Raw genomic sequence first — 23,001 nt, forward strand, 5'->3', positions numbered from 1 at the left:
ACTCAGCAGGAAATCTGGGGAAGTAAAAGAAAACATAACTGGACTCACTTGATCTCTGGGGGATTTGACCTGACTCTAAAATGCCCATGTTCTTGAGAGAGAGAGAGAGTCCTGGAGATTTACACAAATATGCATTTTGTTCATTGTTCTGCACAGTTCTTCTCCAAATTCACGTCTGATTTTATTACATAAAGTAAAGGCTGTGTAATGGAGTTGCAGGATCATAAAAAGAAGATTCCTTTTTAACATACAACCTTCTCACTGGAACCTATTTGAAAGAAAACAGCTGCCCTGCAATTGGCATTTGTATAACTATATTGGCAATAATCATTGTTGACACTTTGATAATGGGCTACAAAAAGCCATCTTGTCGATTCTTATGCATTGTGAATTGCACTAGCAATTAAGAGACTGTCACGCCTGTGACATTTTACCTATTACTGACTGAAGGTTCAGGAGAATTAATCATTAATACCCTCACATCTAAAAATGCTTTCCTAAACCAGTTTTCAGCATTTCTTTTGTGATCCTTAAATTGCAACGAATTACAATTAATTACTACCTCTGTCTGGTCCTTTGGCTGCAGTTAAAGGCAAGGTAACAAGGTATAAAAGCACAGCAGTGTGTCCTGGAAATCTTTCTTCATCTCTCAGTTAGAAAGTGCCTTCCTTTCCACTGTTGACGAGTAATCAGTTAAAGCAAGATTGTCAAGCGTTTCTGATCCTCAGTTCAGCTAATACTTTAACCCTGTTCTGTAAAATTCCTCTTCTCCTGAGATGGAAGGGAATATATTTGCCAGCTTAGGCACACTTATCCCAGCACCCAAAGTTTCCCTTCAAGACAGAGCTAGGGGTAAGGGGAGCAGGGGAGACAGCACCAGAGCTTGTTTCTAGACCTAAATTTTTATCTATCTGTCTGTCCATGTGTGTGTGTGTGTGTGTGTGTGTGTGTGCATGTGTGTGTGTGTGTGCATGTGTATTGCTAGAGATGGAAACCATGCCTTACATATATAAAGCAAGCATTCTACCACATCCCCAGCCCCAGCTCTTAAATTAAAAGGTAACACCAGTCACTTTTGCCTGGAGGAAGAGAGATGTTTTATAAAAGGGAGTTTGAGGACAAAGGTACTAGAGGGCTAGAGAATCTGCGTCCAGCTCTAGGGGGAGCAAGGGGAGTGCCATTAATGGAAGTTTGGGGTTTGGGGACAGGTCATTTGTAAACCTGAAGGACTTGATTGCTTTATTGGTTCTCATGCTTTAGTGTTTGTGAAACTCTCCTGTTTCCTCCATGAAGCTTTTCTGGACTGCCCTTCAGAAATTCTGTTCAGTACTAGACCTCAATTGGAGACATCCGGAACTTGACAATCACTAAAATCTCATCTGTTCTACAAATAGATTAAGGCGATTATTATTATCGATAGGGAGGCATTCTGAGCCATTAGATCAGCAGATGTCTAAGCAAGCCATAAGAACCCTATGTGTAAACAACGAGAGCATGCTGGAAAATGGGAGGTTTTTGTTTCTGTTTTTACTTTAGCAGTGTTGAGGATTGAATCCAGGGTCTCATGCATGCTATGCAACCTCTCTACCACTGAGCTACACAGTCCAAAAGTGGTATTTTCCAGTTTTCATCCATTTGATGTTTTCCTGTGTGGTGAGCATGATGTGTGAAAAAGAGAGTGAGAGAGGATCGCTTTCAAATTTTGATCAGATGACAGTCCTCAAGCTTTTTACTTACTGGTATTAGAGTGATTTGTAAACTCTCAATTGACTTAAATTAACTTTTTTTTCAGTGAAGTAAGCTCAACCCAGACTATTAGAAGCACACATAGAGCAAGTGCTGTTAGATACAGGTTTGGCTTTTTTTTTTCTTTAAATTCTAGAAAAAGTTGGGGTAGAGAAAAGACATCTAAAGTATAGTATGTGGTCTGAATTTAAGCCAAACTGCTGCAGACGTATAATCCTTACAATATTAAATAATCATCTTTATTATATTAGTATTAAACTGAAATAATAGGACTTAGGAAACTTCTTGAATTTTCTTGATGTTTCTTAGATTATCACTGTAGAATCTCTAGGTCAGATTGGAACAAACTTATTTTGAAGGTCCTATTTTGTCGATCTTGTAGACTGCTCAACCATCACACCACCGCTTCTGGATGGAGGTCAAACTTAGAGTTATGTTCATGGAAGTATGGCAGTATTAGAAAAGGAATACATTTCCATGTTTTACATACTAGCTCAAGAATTTTAAAGAAAATAGCCAACAGCTGAGTCTCATCAGCCTTAATAGTTCTAATTGGAGAAAAATTTAGTATGTTCTTCTTAATCACAGCACTGCTTCGCAGGTATGTTGAGGTCTATTTTCTTTCCACAGTTTACACATAGACAAACAGATTCAAAAGTTAAATCCTGAAACTTTCAAATCTGGATGCTGGTCACAGATGAATACATTCTCATTTTTATTGTGGAAATGACCTCCGGGTCATTTCCCAAGCTGGGAACTTGTGTAGACATTCTCTGTATGTTGCTAAGGAAGATAGCTTGCCTTTTCATGTATCAAATTTGTGGCTTATCTGTTAAGTGGAGCACAGCTGATTTTATTATAAATCTCTAGCATCTCTTATTCTGCCAAAATTAATACCTCATATATGTAAGGATTACCTAAAATTCTCTCCTTTGCAGAAATACTTCTAGGGTCTATTTTAAACTTCATTGGCTCTGACTTTTATGAAGTTTTTTGGCAAGCACAGTGAAAGGAGTTTTATTCTGTCTCACAAGTTTATTTCCATTTAGGTGAGCTTGGGATAATAAGTAAATCGGGAACATAAGCAGTCCCTAACATAAGACAATAATTAGTATGTATTTTTCAAGTTGTGCATTCAACTTGGAGTGTCAGAGTAACGGCCCATCAAAGAGATGCCGGGCAGCAATCTTTGACATTGAGGCTTGCAATTAGATTTTTGGAGGTTGCCACATGAGCACATCGAACAAAAATTCATTTCATTCTAAAATGCAAGTCCTTTAATCACAGAGTACTATGATATGTATTATCCTTTGCATTGAAACCTTCTGGTGCCAAAATCCTGTTTGCATTAAACACTCAAGTGTGACCGGGTGCTTTTCATCTTCCCAGTTAGGCTTCCATGCAGAAACAAAACTTGGCTCTGAGTTACATAGATGTGGGCTCTGTGCCTTTAAGAACATGTATTTTTTGCTTTCCTGTGTTAATGGCCATTTAGAATAAAGTTGGCTCTTTTTTGTGTGTAAAGTATAGAATGATAATAAAATCCAGTGCTGTTTTAGTTTGAGTTTTGTGTATTTAAAGTTACGTTTCTGACTGTAGACCCAGACTTGGAGTTTGTTGTGATTGTTAAAAATGTTTTTGTCATCTAAAAGGTAATTCAGATTTTAAATCTGACCACAAAAGAATTTCTGGATAACTTCTGGCTTTCTTAAACCTTAAAATAGCCTATAGTACTAAACTCCATACAAATGACAGCATTATTTACATCAAATCACAGAACCTAATGAAATAAGCATATGTTCACACTCCTATTTGAAATAAGTACATTTAAATCCTTTTGGTAAATGTCTATCTTGTTATTGTTTTGGTTTGGTTTTCAGAGAATCAGCAGAAATTCATAGTAATTTGAAAATTTTAAGTTCAAAGGGCTAAGTAAGTAATAAGTATTTTTATATTAAACAAATTTGGGGATGCTTGGATTTTTATCTTCTTTCTACCCAGTTCTAATGGGAAGCAAGCAATCTTGGGTCTCCTGTGCCCCACGAGATTCTGTCATTTCTCTCCAGTGCATCTTGGTTCCGTGGGTCTTTGTCTACAGAGCCATTTCTGAAAATGAAAGCACTAAATTTTGTAGCTGTTCTGAAATTTTTTAAGTCTCAAACCCCTAGCCAAATCTTCCTTACAGATCATTTATATATTTAATTGAACTATAGGGAAAATAAGTAACTATTTACATTCAGAAGCTTTTATACATTTAAAGAATTGTCCATGCGCTAACTGTCTTCTATCTTTGACTGTGGAATATACGTCTGGACTCTCCTGTTCATGTTCATTTGTCTCTCAGTTACACATACACCATTTGACCATGACCAATACTGTTACTCCTGAAGAACACAGAGTTGCCTAGAGACAGTTTATAATATTGTGCTTTAAAAGAAGTCAAAAACTTTTCACAAAAGTAGAGGAGGGAAAGAAATGTTTATAATGAAACAACTTTCCTTTTAAACTCCTAGCAAGTTAAACATTCCCAGTCAGTTCACTAGTCCCTGAAACTTGAGTTCATGACTTCCTAGAATTTTGGTTATATTTTCTAGTTACTAAGCTTCTAGTTCATGAATTTTTTGCTCTAGCTCAGCAAAATAGCATTCACTTAAAACCCCACTATTAGACTGTGCTCACTGAGAAAACTAATCCTTGGGAAATTAAGGTAAGACAAAAGTCAGCAAAGTTCTGTCATTGGCCAAATACATAAAATCATTAAATTTTACTCCATTTATTTAATCAGTATCCTAAATTTTAGATACTTTATTACTCCAAGAAGTTAACGTGCTCAATTTTTATTATCATGACAAGCTTTTTAATCCCCACTTAAAAATGGGAAACCAAATCACAGGAGGTTAAATAACCTGCTTAAAGTCACACAGCTAAAATTAAAGGAGCTGAGCTATAGCCCAGGCAGCCTGTACTCAGTTCGTGCTCATAACCATGTGCTTCCTTCTGTCTCTGAGGTGGAAATGGGTTACAATGAATCAACCTGGGGTTGACTGTCACCCTCCATGCAAGTTGTGAGGGCTGCTCATCCCGCTCATTTTACCCAAAGAGCAGAAGCAGGACAGCTAGGTTACAGGGGAAATGGTGTCACTCTCCCTTATACGTTAGCTGTGCTTGTGCACTTACATGTCACGTCAGTAGAGATGCATGCCATCTTGAGTCAGACCCATCACACCCAGCCTGTGCTGGGTGGGTCTGGAGGAGCCTCAGCTGGCCAGAGCCTCTGAGTGCTGGAGGCCCCTGGCAGGAAGCCAAGACTTGACACCTTGGGAAGGGTATGAGGAAGAGCAGGCCCTCCCAGCAAGGACAGCATTCCATGTAGTGATTGCACCACCACACTTAGAGGCTCCTGACCTTGACACCAGCCAGGAGAAGTAGCTTTGGAGTGAAGTAGAGTTGGTCTGTTAGCACAGGTGAAGTTAGCTGGGGAGGAGGGGTGACTGCACTGTCCATCTCTAGACTGTCTTCAATCAGCCCTCTTGATTTCCTCTGCCCTCTGGCTATTTTAGAATTGAAGACACCTAGTGAAGAACTAGAATCAGTAACTGCAAGCTTGGAAAACTCTCCTGCGTGCAAACAGTCCAGGGTTTAAAAGAAAGGGCAGAACCCATTGCTTCATTAAGATATTGCTGCCCACAATCAGTCTGTGCTGCTCTGTAGACGTCGCCTGTGTGGGCAGTTTTGCGTAGTGTTTAAATTCCATAACTCATAATGTAGTAAAAGTGGTGGGTTCTAATGTAAATGCTGTTCATTTTCAGAGGCACATACTGAAATTGCTTCTGAAAGCTAAGCAATAGGATTTTATTGGAAGTGAACCATTATTAAGTAACTTAATCTTGATCATCTAGTTCTTAGTTAAAAAAAAAAAAAGAACAAAGGGGTTTTTTAAGAAAATACTTTGTGTGCAGTCTCTCGACATGCAATACCAGTCTTGAATCCATGTAATTTGTTGCATGCTCACATCAATGATGATAGAAATATTGGTGGTGGTGATGAAAATGGTGGTAATGGTGATAACAAGTACCACTCACTACTTAAATGTGTCATGCAGCTTATGGTTGAATTCTTAGCACAACTCTTCCTTTGGCAGAATAATTAAGAGTTAGGCTGCCTAACTCTCAGCTTATCAGTTTCAAGCTGTGAGACCATGATTTTAGTTTCCTTGACCATAAAATATGGGCAAGAATGATGGTTAAAGTTGTTACAGAGAGTAAATGGAATGATGCATGTAACTAAATGGCTCCTGTGAAGTTCTTAGCATAGTACCTATGGCTGTTCAGGTGCTAGTGGTGCTTTTCCCCTTCTTCACAATAGGAAATAGCCTGGAGATGTCTAGGAACTGTCTCAGGTCCCTTGCGAGTAAAGGGTAGAACCAGGATTGAAAATAGAAATTCATGATGCCAAAACCCTGATTCTCTAAGCACTGTCTTAGGGCAAACATTTGGGAGGTGGGTATTTGTTGACTAGTGTTAGATTCCTTTCCCATTGCTGCCCTGCTAAGGACCCGTCTTTGCCTCTTGATCCTTTCAATAAGCCCTTAAGTATTTTAACCAATCTGGTTGCCCTTTTTTGAACTGGATCCAATCTAAATACATCCCTAGTGCCTGTGAAACTCTCAAGTAAGCTTAGTAATACAGTACAGGGTGTCCAGAGTTTTATGATAGGTAGGATTAGACTTTCCCTGTCACATGAGGTATTTCTATTGGAATGAGCCTGAAATGGATGAATGGCATTCATCTTCATTAATGTGACTTGTGTTACAAACACACCTCTAATGTGTAATGTACTGCCTTGTCTGTGGTCTGTCAACCTCAGTCTTCAGGTTTCTCAAATTCACACAAAAACAAAAGGAAAAAATCTCTGTCCTATCATTTTTTACACATATAAAATGAGTTGTACAATTGAGATGGATATCTTTATCCTTTACACTCCCATCTCTAAAACATAGTTATACAGAAACACCCAAATTGTCTACATGGAGAATCTTGATCCTTCTCCAGCTTCTCTGTTTTGATCTATAGGTCTAGCTGCAACCCTTTGTTCTCAGGTGCCCCTTATTTTGTATTTGGGACAGTGCTTATCTGCTCACTGCTTTGTTAAACTTCAGGACCTCCCATTTCATTCACTGGGAAACTCACCATGTTTACAGATCCAAGTTCACTGTGATTGACATATCTATTTATTAATGTGCTGTCTTCTACAGGATGACATTCTGAGTTTTCATATTTTTACATTTATTATATTATCTTTAAATTATTAATGACAGATCTAGAGAGTTAGACTACAAGGCCCATCCTGCATTTTTGTGAAGAATGGCATTGCTAAAATTTTATTTCCTCATGACTCTGACTTAGCATAAAAGTGTTCTAAAGATCCATCTCTGCCTAGAGTCTTATTTTCTTTATTTCTTACACCTGTATGGCTTTATTTTCTACCTACTTGCTATCATGTCTTTCTCCCATACAAGATTGTAAACTCCTGTATAAAAGCACCCTGTACATGACTAATTCAGCAACTGCCTGTTGATCTGAATCTTTGAATTTCTGAGACCTGCTACACCTGCTTTATAAAGATAATTGTTTTGTTAGTTGTTCTAATTCAAAGTTGAAAAATGGTTGAAATTTTCTCAAAGTTAAACAGAATAGCCAAAGCTACTAATTTAGAGATAAATAATGTACGCACAGATATCTGTATACGTAGATCAATGTGAATATGTTTACATGCACATGTATACTTTATAAAGTAACAGAGGAAAGTGTTCAGTTGAAGCATTTGAAAGATGGTTTAGTAGATTATACCAGTGAGTTTTCTTTAGCAGGGAGCAGTGTGGGCCAAGAAGGAAAATATGTTTTCTCCTTTCATTTTTTTTTAATCTGATTTACACTTAATGGAAAAAGGACTCAGGGTTCATTATTATACAAAGAAAGGCAGTATATTACACTGATTCCTTTCAACTGAAAGCAATAAACTATTGTTACAGAAGGAGTTGGTGGGGGAGGGTTTTGTTTTTTTTTTTAACTCTCCCAGAATGCAGGTTGCTCAAAGTGAAACTAAATAATCCACACCATTTTAAAACCAGATGCCTATTGCTGCAGCACAAGCTAGTTGCTGGTTTGTTTTTTGTTTTGTTTTTCCCTGCTGTAACCCACATTTTGACAGTTGCCCATTACTTTGCATTGGCCATCAGAGTGCAATTTACTTGTCAGCACAGCCTCTTAGGATTAAAGGGTAGAACTTACCATCTTAACATGCATTATGTTTTGAAAGAGATTATTCCATGGCACTGTTCAATTGAGAACAGAATTTCCTTCATGGTGGAGTGAAGAACAGAAGGGTTTGGAAGGGCATACGGTGAGCCTCTCTCTTCATGCTCTCCCTGACTCAGAACATAGATATGATTATGGATGAGCTTTTATCAGATGAGAGAACATGTTATTTGTAACCCAGCAAAGGCTACCCGAGAGTGGGAGAAAGGGTGGAGTTGGGTTGAACCAATAAGAAAATTGAGGGTTCTTGAGAGAATATTCCAAGAATTCAAATTCTGTTGGAGAACTTCTTGTAAGGAAGTGAACTGAAAAAGCAATCAAGTTCACTCCTATGAAAAGCATGGTGTGTCACAGAAAGCCTTATAATATGGAGTGTGTCTAATCCCCATTCCCAGTGGGAGTGCTTCCAGTGGTCACAGCTCACTAGTGCCCCCTGGTGGTTTCAAACTATCTCATAGTTCACTGCCCTGGATGAGACATCTGTGGTGGGCGGGACAAACTTCAATTCCAGGGTTGAGGGTATACATATTTTCAGATTTTATTCAAGCTTCTTTCTTGTTTTGTTTTTTTTTTCCATTTGTTTTAGGCCAAAGAACTGCCAACTTTAAAGGACAATGATTTCATTAATGAGGGCCAAAAGATTTATATCGATGACAACAACAAAAAGGTATTCTTGGAAAAACTGAAAAAGGATGTTGAGGTAAGAAAAATCAGTAGAAAGGACAGCTCCATTTTATCAGTGTCAACTCGGTTTTGTTTTAAGAGCTTTTTAAGCTACTATTTAAATCTGCATCCAAGGCAAAATATATATATATTCTATATATTTCAATTCACATACAAACAGATCTGGTTTTAAATTAATTGTGCCAGCAATCAGGATGGCAAAGACAAGAAAGATCTGCTGTCATCTGCTGGGTGTCCCCTCCTCTGGGTTCCCTGCCTTTGTTGGTGGGAATGGCCATGAAGACAAGCCTGCCTACAGCAGCCAGTGTTAGAAGGGAACATGGGTGCTGGCTTCTGTCACATAGCAGAGCAGGTCAAAACAAATGCCTAGTGACTCAATCTTGGTATTCTTCCTTCTGAAGCACATCTCAGTGTTGGTAAGCATAGCCTCAGTCACTTAATGTTTTGGTATTTCCACTAGCTACCATGAACAGGGTCATGGGGCCAGTGAGCCAGCCTTGCTGTGCCATGGACCAGCATGAGGCAATGTGGGCACGTGGGTTGTGGGAGAGGTGGTTTGAAGTAAGACCCAGTGTTCCAAAGAACTTTAATTTCATTTGCCTCAAAGATTTCTTTTTAAATACTGTTTTGTTTAAGAATTTAAAATTCACCTCTTCCTATCACTTTGTTTAGTATAAAGGCACTGCAGCTTTCCTATTGGGCTTCCTTATTTAATTCATTTAGGAATAAACTCAGAAAAAAGTGATTTTCTTAGAATGTGTTGAGTTTCAAGACTACACAAAGAGAATTCTAATTTAGGCAATTAATAAAGTAGGCTTCCCTTGCCTGTTACTTTTGTTCATGTGTGTGCACTTTTTTCTTTTTACTTTGAAATACTGTTCCCCACATACTAAGATCTGCTACTTAGAGAGAGGCTTTGTGCAAAGATTTTCTTTTTCATGTCATTAAACAAAAACAATTAAGATGACTAGAGCTGAAGAATGAATGTCATGCATTTGATCCCTCACGAAGGCAGAGGCAGTATTTTAATGTCCTTTTTAATCTTCGAACAGCCCTTTTCATTGTAAGACACTCAGGCTGATCAAGTTCATTCCTGATTATCTTTAGATCAGTTAACACATTTCTTACATTATTTTAATCTCCATGGTGTACATGCTTAGGTTAGAACATTAATATTGGTTATTTGGGAAAGACACAAGTTTCTAGTTTTGTTAAAGTAGATACAAGTGTTTTATTTTATCATGTAACATTTTTTCTCCGGTCTTTTATTAGTAAACATTTATTTTTCCTCAGTTGTCAGTGGTTATTGTTAAAATGCATGTTAGTTAAGCACTTCCTCTTTACTTTGGGGTCAACTTGATCTAACGGATAATTAAGCACTATACCATAGGGAAAATATCTCTTTTGGATTTTTACTGATTTTTACAAATGTTTGATCCTGAGAATGATATTGTTTTAGCAATTATGGTAAATAGCCCCTAGGGTTATCTGTGACCTGCCCAAAAATAGGTTTCTTTTTTCTTGCTGTTGGCTCTATCTCCCTATGATATTTAGCCTCTAGTAAGAATGCAACTCAGGCAGTTCAAACTTACAGTTGAATTACATGAGGATCCTCTTAGGCCTTTTGTTGTCTCTAATAATGTCGTTGATTAAAGGATTGGATAGTTTAATCCCATACATGGCTCTCACACTTGGCTGTTTTGTTGAAATGGAGGCAGAGCATAAAGCGTTCTTTCATGAAAAAATTTTCTCAATGGCTGATAACAGTGTCTTTAGTTTTGAAATTCATGCAGAAGCATCATTAAATTTTTAAGCAGGTGATTACAGTGAAGTAGCCTGACATCTGATCTTGATAATGAGACTAGAATTTAATCTAGTTTTCTCTTTTCATTAATTCCATGCCTTCTAATTTAGCTGATGGCCTGACTGCTAAAGTTTCAGTACAGTTCTTTTTTGTTTTGCTTTATTTTGTTGTTTTTTCATTTTTTGTTTTTGTTCCATCATGGTTTAAAGTAGACTGTCTGGATTTATTACAGCTCAATAAATGATATATTAATTTTTTTCAAAGAAAGAAGAGAATTGCCACTTGAGAATCTACTTTCTCTTATTTTTCTACAGTGGAAATCCTGTTCTGCCATTCATATGCCAGGCTGGGGTACTTTAGTCCAGAGAGTTTTGCACATAACTAAACATATGGAAACCCTTCTCTGAAAAAGAAAAGGAAGCAGGAAGGAAGGAAAAAGGAGGGAGAGAGAGGAAGGAAGGAAGAAGGGGAAGGGAATAAAAAAGAAAGGAAGGGCTTTACAAAAATGAAAATCAAAATTACTTTTGCTTTCTGCCCTCCTTGTCAACTCTTGATTGTAACCATGGAAAGTCACCCGTATCTCTTTGTTGGCTTACGCTGAGATTCATATGTCTCACAGTGCAAAATTGTGCTGTCCCCTGTGGCATTCAGGAGTGGCCGCATTGCAGGGCATTGTGACTATCTCACATTGATGGTCCCACAACCATGGTAATGTGTAGGAGAGGAATCAGGAGGTGGGTGGGGTCATGGGAGTAGGTGGCAGCCAATATTTATAGAGCGTGTATCCCCTAAGTCCTTTGTGTAAAGTTATTATCTCTTTTCATGCTTAAAACAACTCCTTGGGTTTGGGTACTGTTACTATCCCAGTTTGATGGATAGGAAAACTGAGTCAAGAGATGCTCTCTAATTTGCTGAAGACACACAGCTGCTAAATTCAGACCAGGATTTGAGGATGTCAGTGATCACACTCCCAACTACGCTGACATAAAATGCCAGTTCAAAATGTTTGTGAGAGCAAAGGTGAGACTTTACTTTCTGAAAGCATGCTCCAAGGAGATGATTATAATTTTAACAAGTTGTTAAATGTTGAACTTTTGCTGACTGGAATTCAACACATCCCAGATGTGTTGGGAGATGGCAATTCAATGGAAAAAGTATGTTAAGAAAGCCCCAAAAAGTTCATTTAAATCTATCGTGAATGGGCTGACAGAGTGGTGCAAACAGTAAGAGCACCTGCCTAGCGAGCCAGTGCCACCACCAATAATAATAATAATAATAATAAATCTACTTTGAAGGATAGTCTTTTAACTGCTTCTTGGCTGCATAGTTTGGTAGAAAAGGTTGGTGACAAGACTCATAAAGATCATGAGGAAAATACTAGCTCAAAGATTTGCCATGGGCTGGGGATGTAGCTCAGTGGTACAATGTGTGTTTAGCACACTTAAGTCCTTGTTCAATCCCCAGCACAAAAAGGAAAAAAGATTTGGCATGAGAAATTAATTATTATGGAATCAGATTATATGTGATATTCTGAGAGAAAAAGAGATCAGAAGCCTGGCAGGTAATTATTAAGAACTTGGAAGAAAATCGGGGAGTGAACAGGGAAAAAAGAGTGGGTATGTCTTGAGTTCCCCACATCAACTGGAGGCTAGCCCATAGCTGAGCCCTGGTCCTCATTCTGTCTCTCTCCAACTTAATCTTTACCCCTGTGCTGTGCTTGCTTTTTCTCATTTCTACCTCAGTCCTATAGATCTGAAAACGTATCGATGGAATTGGGTTTCCTGGGAACGGCATGTTTCATGTCCCTGAAGGTTTGGGGGATCAACAGGAATCGACCACTCCTTACTCCTTCCTTACTGGAAGAGGAACTTACAGGGTCTGACCATAGGCCTGAGATCCAAAGAAGCTGCTCAGGGCAGCCTGATGTGAGGAGAGCACAGCGAGGAGAGGTGACCCTGCCCAGCCTCTCCTGCTTAGTATGACCGGCCAGCCCAGTTGGCATCCTTCCTGTCTGACCTTTAACAAATTAGTCACAGGCAACTCCCAACTTCTGCTTAAATCACACCCAAAAGTATATATGAAGGTCAACCATATGAAGGTCTAAGAGTAGACCTCTGAGTTAAAGAAAGAGTCCATTCCCAAGAGGCCAGCTGCTTTGAGATCGGTCTTATTGTGCTTTTGCTCTCTGTTTTGATTTGGTTTTGGTAGTTTGGTGGAGCAAGTGGGCTGGGGGAAATTGGGGAGTGGTAAAGGGGTGAAAAAAAAAGAAGCACATGTTGCATTCACTTGTTCAACTTCCTCCTAAGCCCATCACCTGCTGGGGATCAGCCTGCAGTGGGAGCAAAGCAGCCAGAACCTTTCTGGGGCTGCATGATTGACAAGAGAGGATTGACTCAAATACCCAACAAAATGAGCATGTGGGTATGGGAGTGGTGGCGAAGTCGGCATGCCAGGGATGCCCTACTTCTGGGGGTGTGCTGCTCTGACCAGAAGGTTCAGGAGGAGGTACCTGGGTACAGATTAGAAGGCTAGAAGGGGACAGGAAGGTAGATGGAGTTAAGCTATCCATGTGAGAGTGTTTTTCTGCCCTATGAAAAATGGGGCATAAGCAGAGCCCAACAGACCAGATTTGCATTTCAAAAATACCTTCTTTTCCAGAGGGCTGGAAGGGAAAGTTGAGGTAGTCCCCAGTTCTTTACCAAATCACAGAGACCTTCCAAGTGCCCAGAGGGATCAGGGATGAGAAAGGGCCTTTCCCCTGCCAAGCCTAAGCCCACTTGGTTAAGTCTTCACCCTCCCTCTTGCCCCTAGCATTCTGGGAGATGATGTTGCCACTGGTACCCCATCCCCTGCCCCTGGAGGGGAGAGTGGGCAGAGAGACCCTAGATAAAGGGGTCAAAGCAGGCACCATGCTAGGCATGGCAATGGGAGAGATAAGAGACTCTGACCTACCCAGTTCCCCAGGAGCTTAGCCCAGGCACACCTTCCTGGGGGCCTTAGACCAATAAATAGACCAGAAAAGGAGCCTCAGCGAGCACCTCGCCAGTTGTACTTCCTGAGGGTCAGAGAATATGATCAGGTACTTCTGATGCAATATTTCTCCAATATTCTTCCAAGACAGTAGGCCCATAGGTGTCCTAAAGGGGAAACAAGGTCCATGACCACATGAGTGGGAGATGTACTATTGCCTATTACCCTCTGGAGACTCATAGAGTTTATTAATAAGAGCAGGTGTTCAGAAACAGTTGGCTTTAATTCATTGTCTTCCTGCTAGGGTTGTAAAGAAAAAATTTGGGAAAAGCTGTTTTAATGCAGCATCCGGAGGTAGTGCAGAGAACACAGGCTCCTGGATTCATTCCTTAGCTTTGAGTCTGTGCGCACGTTCTCCCTTATCTTCTGAGCCTGTATGCCATCGCACACATTGATCCTAATGCCTACCTTGGGCCAGGTCAGTTGCCTCTGGAATCCACAGCACTCAGTTCTTGTCCACATCCATGGCCCTGTGGAAAGCAGAGTGGGTCACTAAATTCCAGTTCCCTGTCTGGGTGACAGGCCCTGAGTTGGTAAAGGATTCAAGCAAGAACTTGATTCTGTTACTCTCTCAAGCAGCCATGGAAGAGGCTTAAGTGAGGACAGCCACCCACATGCACACATTACTGGACAGATGCCCCTGAAGCCTAGCACTGCCAGGACCCTATGGACCGATGGCAGTATCTGACCATTAGGAAGCAAGACTGGTGTAGGGAAAGTTGATTCCCACCATCACTGGAAAGGGAAGTTAGAGGAAAGCACAGAAAGAAGCAGCCATTTCCTCCTTCTCTGGGACCCAGAAAACTGGTTAGAGGCATGGGGTTGAGAATGAGCCCAGCATTCTGTTCACAGGAGGGCTTTGCCTCTGTCTACTTTTAAATAAACACCTTTCTCCTACCTTGCACCAAAGCCAATATCTGAATGTAAGATTTGTGTATGGTCTGTTTGTTTTTTGTTTTTGTTTTGATGGCAAGAAGACTGGATAGAAGCCAGGAATGGGTCATTGGAGAGATAAAGAGAGACGAAGGCATTGGGAAGCCACTGGCAAGCAGCACCCTGGATCAGACTTGGCGGGAAGGGAATGTGACTCCTCACTCAGCTCTAGGATGGAGCAGTTTCCTAGCAGTCTCAGGGAGAAAAAAAATGGTCCTACAGTTCTCCACAAATTGATTTCATTTCATTTTCAGCCAAAATGTCAAGACCTGTAATTTCATATGTTTGTGTATAGAAGTTTGATTTCTAAATTCTGTCAGAGTAGTTGAGAGGCCTATCAGCTGCTCTGCATCATTGAGCAAGGGTACAGCCAAGTCCTCCAAGAATCATCAGGGCCATGTGCCTTCTCGGACCCTAAGCCCAGAACTGGACCCTGTGTAGAGCCTACCAGCTGGGCCATTAGGGAACCATTATTTCTGGCTAGCAGGTAGGCTGTACAGCTCGTCCTCCAAAATACTATCCACCTTCAGTGGATCAGTTGGAACATTGCACTTAATGTCATGTATCTGGGTACATCCAATTACTTTAAAAAGGAAAGAAAGAAATCATGACAAGGAAAGTCAAAGAACTTGGCAGATAGGAGTAGCCAAGCTTACATTATATTCTAGTTATGGCTGGACCAGGAAAGAACAGAAGGACAGGAACCCCTGGACATGTGGTGCCTTGTGGGAAATAGAGCACCTTCAGCATCTTTTGTCCCCTCCTTCCATCAGAAGGAAGCCGGACAGGGACAGAGGGACTGCATTCTCACCGGAGCAAATGACAATTCATTTACTGGTTGATTGGGACATTTGGGCTTTTACTTATTCGTGATGGACAGCTCTGCTCTCTGTGTAGAGTGTTCTGAATTTCAAAGTGCTTTCCCAAACTATTCTGAGGAGGCTCTGCTGGAAGCTACTTGGGAGGTCCTTGGTTTTTTCTTATTAACTGGACTTCATTGTTGGGAGAAACTCTCTCTTCCCTCCCTCCCAGGCTTTTTCTTGCCATTCATACTTTCTGCTCTTTGGTGTAACACAACCTCCACATGATAAATGTAGGCCTCACCATCTAGCTTTGCATTTCAGGAAAAATAATGTTAGCCCCCAAACCAGCCAGAAGTATGAGACTGTTTTAGCCAGAAAACTACCTGGGAATTTGAGAGCCTCCTGGAGCAAACTAAGGGGAAATCCCCATGGTCACCCTGCCACCCCCTCCTTCATGGCCTCCCCTGATGTGTAGTTTCCTGAACTTGTGTTCTGTAAATACTGGTGGTTGTAGAGGTACAGCTGACTGACATATTAACTCCCCCTCCAGTTTCTTGCCCAGTTAAAGCTCATGGACTACAGCCTCCTGGTGGGAATTCACGATGTGGAGAGGGCTGAGCAAGAGGAGGTGGAGTGTGAGGAGAACGATGGAGAGGAGGAGGGAGAGAGCGACGGCACTCACCCCATCGGGACCCCGCCAGACAGTCCAGGAAATACGCTGAACAGCTCACCACCCTTGGCTCCGGGCGAGTTCGATCCAAACATTGATGTTTATGGAATTAAATGCCACGAAAGTAAGCTTAGTTGCTAGCGACCTTTTTCACATAGGACATGGTTTGAATTTTGCATTGTGTTCCATCAGTAATCACCCCAGTTACAAGGGCTCTGGCCCACAAGATTCAAGAGTGTGGTAAAGGACACTGAAAGCTCTGGTGTTGAATTTTATGATGGTGAAGGATGGAACCAAACCACAAACTATTTAATGTATATATAACACACATATATACACATTTACAGATAACATATATATAAGAAATGTTTTAAAGCCAGGCACCAGAGGCTCACACCTGTAATCCTAGCTACTGGGGAGGCTGAGATAGGGAGGATCATGGTTCAAGACCAGCCTGGGCAAAAAAGTTCATGAGACTCCCATCTCAACCAATAACGGAATGCAGTGGAATACACTATGTGGGAGATTGAGATCAGGAGGATGGTGGTTCCAGGCCAGCCCAGACCAAAAAAATCAGTTTTCAGACCCCATCTCAACAGAAAAAGCTGGGCCTGGTGAGACAGCCATGGATTATGATCTGTGGTCCTATGGCAAACCATAAGATTGTGGTCTAAGTCAGCATGGGCAAAAAATGAGACCCTATCTCCAATAACCAGAGCAAAAAAGGGCTGGATGAATGACTCAAGTAATAGAGCACCTGTATAGCAAGCTCAAAGCCCTGAGTTAAAAGCGCTAATACCTCAAAAAAGTACTTTAAAATATTTTTTTTTCTTAGGCATTTTATAAGTAAGTTAGTCAATAGTATCACAAATCTGTCCTGAGCTAGGCATCCGTATGTGACCCGCTGTGACCCTCAGGTGGCCATCTTGTCAATAGCCACACCCCAGTGTGTTGAGTGAGAATCTCTGACTTGCCGCCATCTATTCTCTGCCATCCTCCTCCAGGAAGGGATCTATGACCATCTTCTCTACTCTAAACTCAGATCCTTCATGATACTGAATATCTTGATGATTGGGTATTTGAAGGAATATTACATTCTATTTAGCTGTGTATCCATGAGAAAAATATTTTAATGGTATTGTTTTTTGAATAACAAAACATGTGATTTATCATTTTTTTAAATCGCAGCATATCACCCAAGTGAATCTGAGCTCTGTTTTGCTCTATTTTGCTCACCAAAGTTATTTCTCCAACAAAGAAAATTGAGATATAGACAAATATATTTTCTTACCATATATAATTGAAGCATCATTTTTTAAAAAATATTTAGAAACTAGATAGTACAGGCAATATAGGCCTTTGTCCAGTTCTGATATTATGTCCAATGAGAATTAATCATGGTCTGTGCCTCTAATAGTAGAAAAGAATTAATGAGCATTTTAAAAATGCATTTTTCTTTACACCAAAGCAATGCACTATCATTAAAGAAAGAACAGATTAGAAAACGCTTGCTCCCACTCTTGGACCTGTCTGGGGTTAAGATGTTCTTTTTATATATATATGTTTTGAAATTGAAAGAAGATTGGGTCCAGGGATCCAAGGAGGGGGGGTGGGGGGACTCGCAGGAGTTAGAGCTTGTTTGGGAACTCCTTCACTCCCTATCCCATTGACTTTCTTCACTCCAACCTCAGTTCTCTCCCTCCCTGGTAGTTCATGCTTTTCCAAAAGGGGTCATGTCTTACACCATCACTGCTCTCCTCCCTTTACAGACTCACCTAGGAAAGAAGTGTACTTCATGGCGATTATTGACATTCTTACTCATTATGATGCAAAAAAGAAAGCTGCCCACGCTGCAAAAACTGTTAAACATGGCGTAAGTGTAGTTTTGCTTCCTTCTTTCCTGGGTCCTTGATGTTATCTGTAATGTGGGAACCACTCCTGCCTGCTGTTCTGTTCCTTTCTACCATGTTGTTCTAAATCCTCTAATGATCTTCTTCCCCACGAAGGGGAGGGGGAATTCTGAGTGCAAGACTCAGCTAGCAAACAACAGCCCCCAATACCTGAGGTTATCCTTACTCCTGGAGTTCTGGTGAGCCAGACTCAGCCTTCCATACTGGGAATATTAATAACCTTGTGCATCCCTTGAAAATTAGACAGATTCTTCTGTGTTTGAAAGATGCCCCAGAGATTAAGGTGCTGGAGATAGTTCAGTCTTGTAATATGAAATGTTCCAAACTGAAGCAACATTCTCGAATATGCAGTATTTCTTTTCTCACAGTGCATTACGGTTTTTTCTATTACAGAAATTTTTCAAGTATAAGTCAAGGTTTCATAATATTAATTCTTTATTTCTATCATCCTTGCTCAGGAACATTATTCTAGGCATATTAACTTTTGAATCCCCATGACAAACCTGTGAGGGAGATACTAGTGAGTCCCTTTTTGTCACCTGGAGAAACTGAGGAAGGCAGCCTCAGAAATATAACTTGCCAGGGCTCCATCACTAGGCAGTGGTTGAGATGGGATTCCCCCCAGAGCCCAACCCAGCCACCACTATGGTCATGCCTGTGCCTCTGTCCTGCCTGGAAGCCCTACCTGCTTTGCTGAGTTTCACAGTTGACCATGTATCCATTTTATGCTTGTATTGTAGGGATCTGTTACAGCCTTCCAAGTACTAAAAAGCCATAGAGAACATCCCACACAGATAACTTGGACCCTGTCTGTTCACATTGGCAGGAGAGGTGCCTGCCACAGACTGCATCATCAAAATATACCAAAACCAACAAAGTTAAAGGCTCTTTAGTTAAAGTCTCTTTGTCATCGCAGAAATGGAACCAGCCTAAAACCATGTTCCATTTGCCAAAGAAATATTTCAGGTATATCGCCATCTGCTTCATTGGTCCACAGAGCACATCAGTAAGGTGTGCAGTGGTGATGACCATCAGAACCTTCTGAGTACTACTTTCAAACCATGCATGTGCTATGAGTACCCCTCCCCGCTTCCCTAGTTCTGAATTTAGTTCAGGAGTTGAGGGAGAGTCTCCAAAAAGCCCTGTGACAGTTCTGACACTCACCTCTGGTTGGAAACCACAGGTATACTGCAAAGACAGAACTGGCGCAGAGTCCCTGTTTCTCCTTTTCCATTGTACAGCTTGGAAGAAATACTGATAAAGGAGTCCAAATGCTTTGCTAGATTGTGTTTCACAGGGGGATATATGAAGTGACCAAGCCAAACAGATGTTTTATAAGTGTTGCCATATCATACATCTTATGAAACTGAAGTATACCATAACCATGTTAGTCTCCCAAGCAGGTAACCAGCTTAGCCCCATACTTACTATATGATCTAAAATCATGGGCATTTTGCCAGAACAAAATGTTGCTTTTTATCAAAGGAGTCTATTATATTGGACTACTGTCAGGAACCATACTCTGCCTTCAAGGCCTGGACTAAAAATTACAAGTTTGTCTGTGAACCAGAGTATCTGAAAATAGTATCTGGTAACTAGGTTAAATTCTTCTTTTGCCCTTTGCAGCTCACGAAACTGGCTAGTAACTGTCTTGTGTGTGCTGGCCAGCAATGGGTATCTAATAATAGAAGGTTCTCCCACTGTACTTCTGCCATGGGTCCAGCTTCCTTGCTGTGTTCAGGTCTCTGTGAAGAGGGAACAAAGACACTGCTGTGCCTTTCTGCCCTGAGGGAAATGCAGCTAGTTTCTAGATTTTACCTGGCTGTGAGGTTCCTGGGGCAGCAGTCCCAGGATCTGTCACTGCTGTTGCCACTTGTCTTTGAGCACTAAACCATTTACCTCTATCTTAAAACTAAGAGGGTCTTGAAAAATTAACACAATCTTTGTCCTTATCATGAAGGTTTCCCTTTCTCCAGATGCTTGAAAAGCAAAAGTATTATCCCTGAACCTCTGGATATAAACCACACAGAGGCCACTGTTTGGTAGGAATGTCCCAAATATGGCTAATTTGATCCTTTTTTTAAAGTTGCAACTGTCCCAGGGATGTGATAATAGTCTGGTGCTGTCCCCAGTCTTTGCCTCATTTGCAGACACGGATTCATAAGAACCTTGACCAAATAAACAAGGTATTTTGAGCTACAGTTTAATTACAGTGGCTATGTAGGTGTGAGTATTTTTGGCTTTAGGGCTGGAACTGCAGCTCAGTGGTATAGCACTTGCCTAGCATGCACAAGGCCGTGAGTTCCATCCCCACCACTGCCCCTCCCAAAAAAATTATTAGCTTTATATTCAGCTACAGTGGGAAAGAGCTGTGGATTCTGAGTAGTAATTTTGGGAAAAATCATAAACATCAATATTGCTTTCTTTTTAAAACTGCCCAGGCTGGAGCGGAGATCTCAACCGTGAACCCAGAACAGTATTCAAAGCGCTTTTTGGACTTTATTGGCCACATCTTGACGTAACCTCCTGCACAGTCTCAGTCGGACATGAGCGTGGGAAGGACAGAGGTGGCTTCGGTGTAGGAAAAGTGAAAACCAAACTCAATGAAGCACTCATCTTGCAGGAAGCAAACCTCCTTGTTTACATCTTCAGGCTAAGATGACTGATTTGGGGGCTACTCGCTTTAACAGCTACCTGATATTTCCCAGCATTGTTCTAGCTATTTCTGACCCTGTGTGTGTGTGTGTGTGTGTGTGTGTGTGTGTGTGTGTGTGTGCGCGTGCACACATGCACACGCACTCTCGTGCACATTTTTAAATAATTAATTAATTAATTAAAACATCAGCTTGAATCAGGATGTGTTGCAACAAAGACCCTCTGATTCCAGCTGTGGCGGAGTGAGTGAATGGATGGATGGAGGAGCACACTTGGGGGAGGGGGAAAGAAAATGCATGTTAGAGTAACCATGTTGTCATCACACAATAAACTGTAGATCAGTTTATTTTTTGAGTTGAAAGATGTGAGACAGTAGTCATAATAATAATGAAGATAATAATAATGATGATAATAATAATGAGGATGATGATTAAAAGGAGAAAAAACAAAAACCTACTGCAAAAGTTACACTTGCACCCTGCACGCAGACACTCCTTAATAGTTGTTCCCTGAGCCTCCAGCCCTAGGCAGAAGAATGCTGGCGTCTTCGTGTGTACTGGTTTGGGGTTCTGTCCCTGGAGTGTCAGGACCCCCAGTATCCCATCTTAACACCTCCTCCACCCCCAAGAAGCTGATGCCGCAGGACTCTGTCTACATTTTCACCTCCATAATTACATCCAGGAAAACTGCTTGCTTCTCTTTTCTTGCCTGGAGACTCATCATTGTTACGCCCTTCTGTTGCAGTATAGGAATTCATGCTACAAGATTCTAAACAAAGCTTACCTGGAAGGTGCATAGCTTGGGGCAATGGTAGCTACATCTCCCACTGCAGGATAATGAACAGAGTTAGATCCTCTCTGTTCTCCTGTGGCTGAATGCAAATCTGAATTATAAGAGGTTTATGTTTGACCATTGTTTACACAGTGGTATTTTGTTGCAAATTATCCCTTTAACTGAAACCCTCAGTTTTACTGTTTACATTATTAGGAAAACAGGGATATTTTTGAATCTAAAAATTTAATATACAGCATGTGATTCTTGAGGTTTACATGTAAAGTCATTTTGCAGTGTAGGTAAAGTAATGTTTGTCATATTTTGGGATGTACCTCAGTCCTGTTGAGTGACTGTTTTATTCAAAGTACATGATAGTCTTTTATGGGAAAAGGAAAAAGGATTGTTTTGTTCCTCCAAATGTACATTTATCAACCCAGTGATTTTTTTAAAGAGAGATTTAACCCAAATCTGGTTATGTAAATTCATTGCCCTAAACTGTGCTGACTGTGTTTAATCAAGTTAAAAATTTCCAACATTGATCATGTACCTACCAACTTTTCTGCATTTTCTAAAAGGCGTCAAGTTAAAAAGACTTGCTTAGAGTAGGTTATCAAATTATATGCTATGCTAAAGCTGTGCCTTTAAAACTCCTTGTTTAAAACATAAGATGGTTTTTGTAAGCAGTTTCAGAAAAGGGAAAAAAATATTCACTCTTCAATAATTACTTATAACTCAACAAGTCCTCCTGTGGGGCTGGCTGCCTTTTCCAGTCACTTTACTTCTGGGTTCTCCAGGTTGCAACTGTGCCCAACATATGTGAGCTGCCTTCCCAGATCTTTGGAAACCAGCAGCAGTTACTATCTACTGACTTTCATAGTTTGTTTCCCAATGGTGTTAACTCCACTGTAACATAGCTGCACAAATCTGTATCTTATGCATTTAAGTTAATCCGTGCTATGATTTGATTCCCCACTACCACCACCATTAAGTCTGGCATAAATTCCTTTCTGTGTTCTGAAGTTCTGCTGTGGTTCCTTTGACCTAAGACTTATAAATGTGAGACCCTGAAGTAAAGATAAGGTACATATACATAATTTGAGTAACTATTTCCTTTGTGGCCAATCTGTGTATGCTTTTAGAAGTTTACAACATGCTTTATTTTTGTCTGTAACTGTCTCTGTCATTCATTTCAGTTGATGAGCTGTTAGGACAGAGTGAGGAAATTTGCCTTGTATCTCCTAGTGCTAACAATACACTCCAGTCATGAGCCGGGCTTTACAAAATAAAGCACTTTGATGACTCACAAGGTGGATCCTTTGTTCCTCTGTCTCATTGCATTTGTCTCTTCCACAGACAAATTGTAAATACCACTGAGAATCTACTTAGTCGATTCATAAAGAGATAAAAAGTAATGTGGCATTTTTTCAGTTTCTAGAGCCTTGCTTAAATCTGCAAACTATTGTATCATAAATGATAGAAACTTCCAGGACAAAATTGACTTACTGCAAGATGGACAGGTAGAGAAAAAAAAATCTCTGTGGTGAATACCCTATTAAAGTCATGTGGTTATTTTCACCTGTGGTCAACCTTAGTCCTGCATGTCAGCATTTGTTGACACTTCATTGGATACCACTGATGGAGGGAGGGATTGTTTCATGGCATTTCACTGTCACAG

General features: G+C 40.5%; 1 protein-coding gene across 3 annotated transcripts in view; it reads left to right on the forward strand.

Moving 5' to 3' along the window:
* The window catches only part of Pip4k2a (phosphatidylinositol-5-phosphate 4-kinase type 2 alpha), a 164,032-nt gene extending 141,400 nt beyond the window's left edge, over nt 1-22,632 (forward strand). For all 3 annotated transcript variants that reach the window (XM_020167453.2, XM_074056526.1, XM_074056527.1), the window contains 4 exons: nt 8,650-8,763; nt 15,868-16,111; nt 17,757-17,860; nt 20,339-22,632. In XM_020167453.2, the coding sequence (XP_020023042.2) occupies nt 8,650-8,763; nt 15,868-16,111; nt 17,757-17,860; nt 20,339-20,419 (543 nt within the window). In that variant the 3' untranslated portion in view covers nt 20,420-22,632. The remainder of the gene's footprint in view (nt 1-8,649; nt 8,764-15,867; nt 16,112-17,756; nt 17,861-20,338) is intronic.
* Nucleotides 22,633-23,001: the final 369 nt, after the last annotated feature.

The sequence above is a fragment of the Castor canadensis genome, chromosome 15, assembly GCF_047511655.1.
Source record: "Castor canadensis chromosome 15, mCasCan1.hap1v2, whole genome shotgun sequence".
NCBI lineage: Eukaryota > Metazoa > Chordata > Mammalia > Rodentia > Castoridae > Castor > Castor canadensis.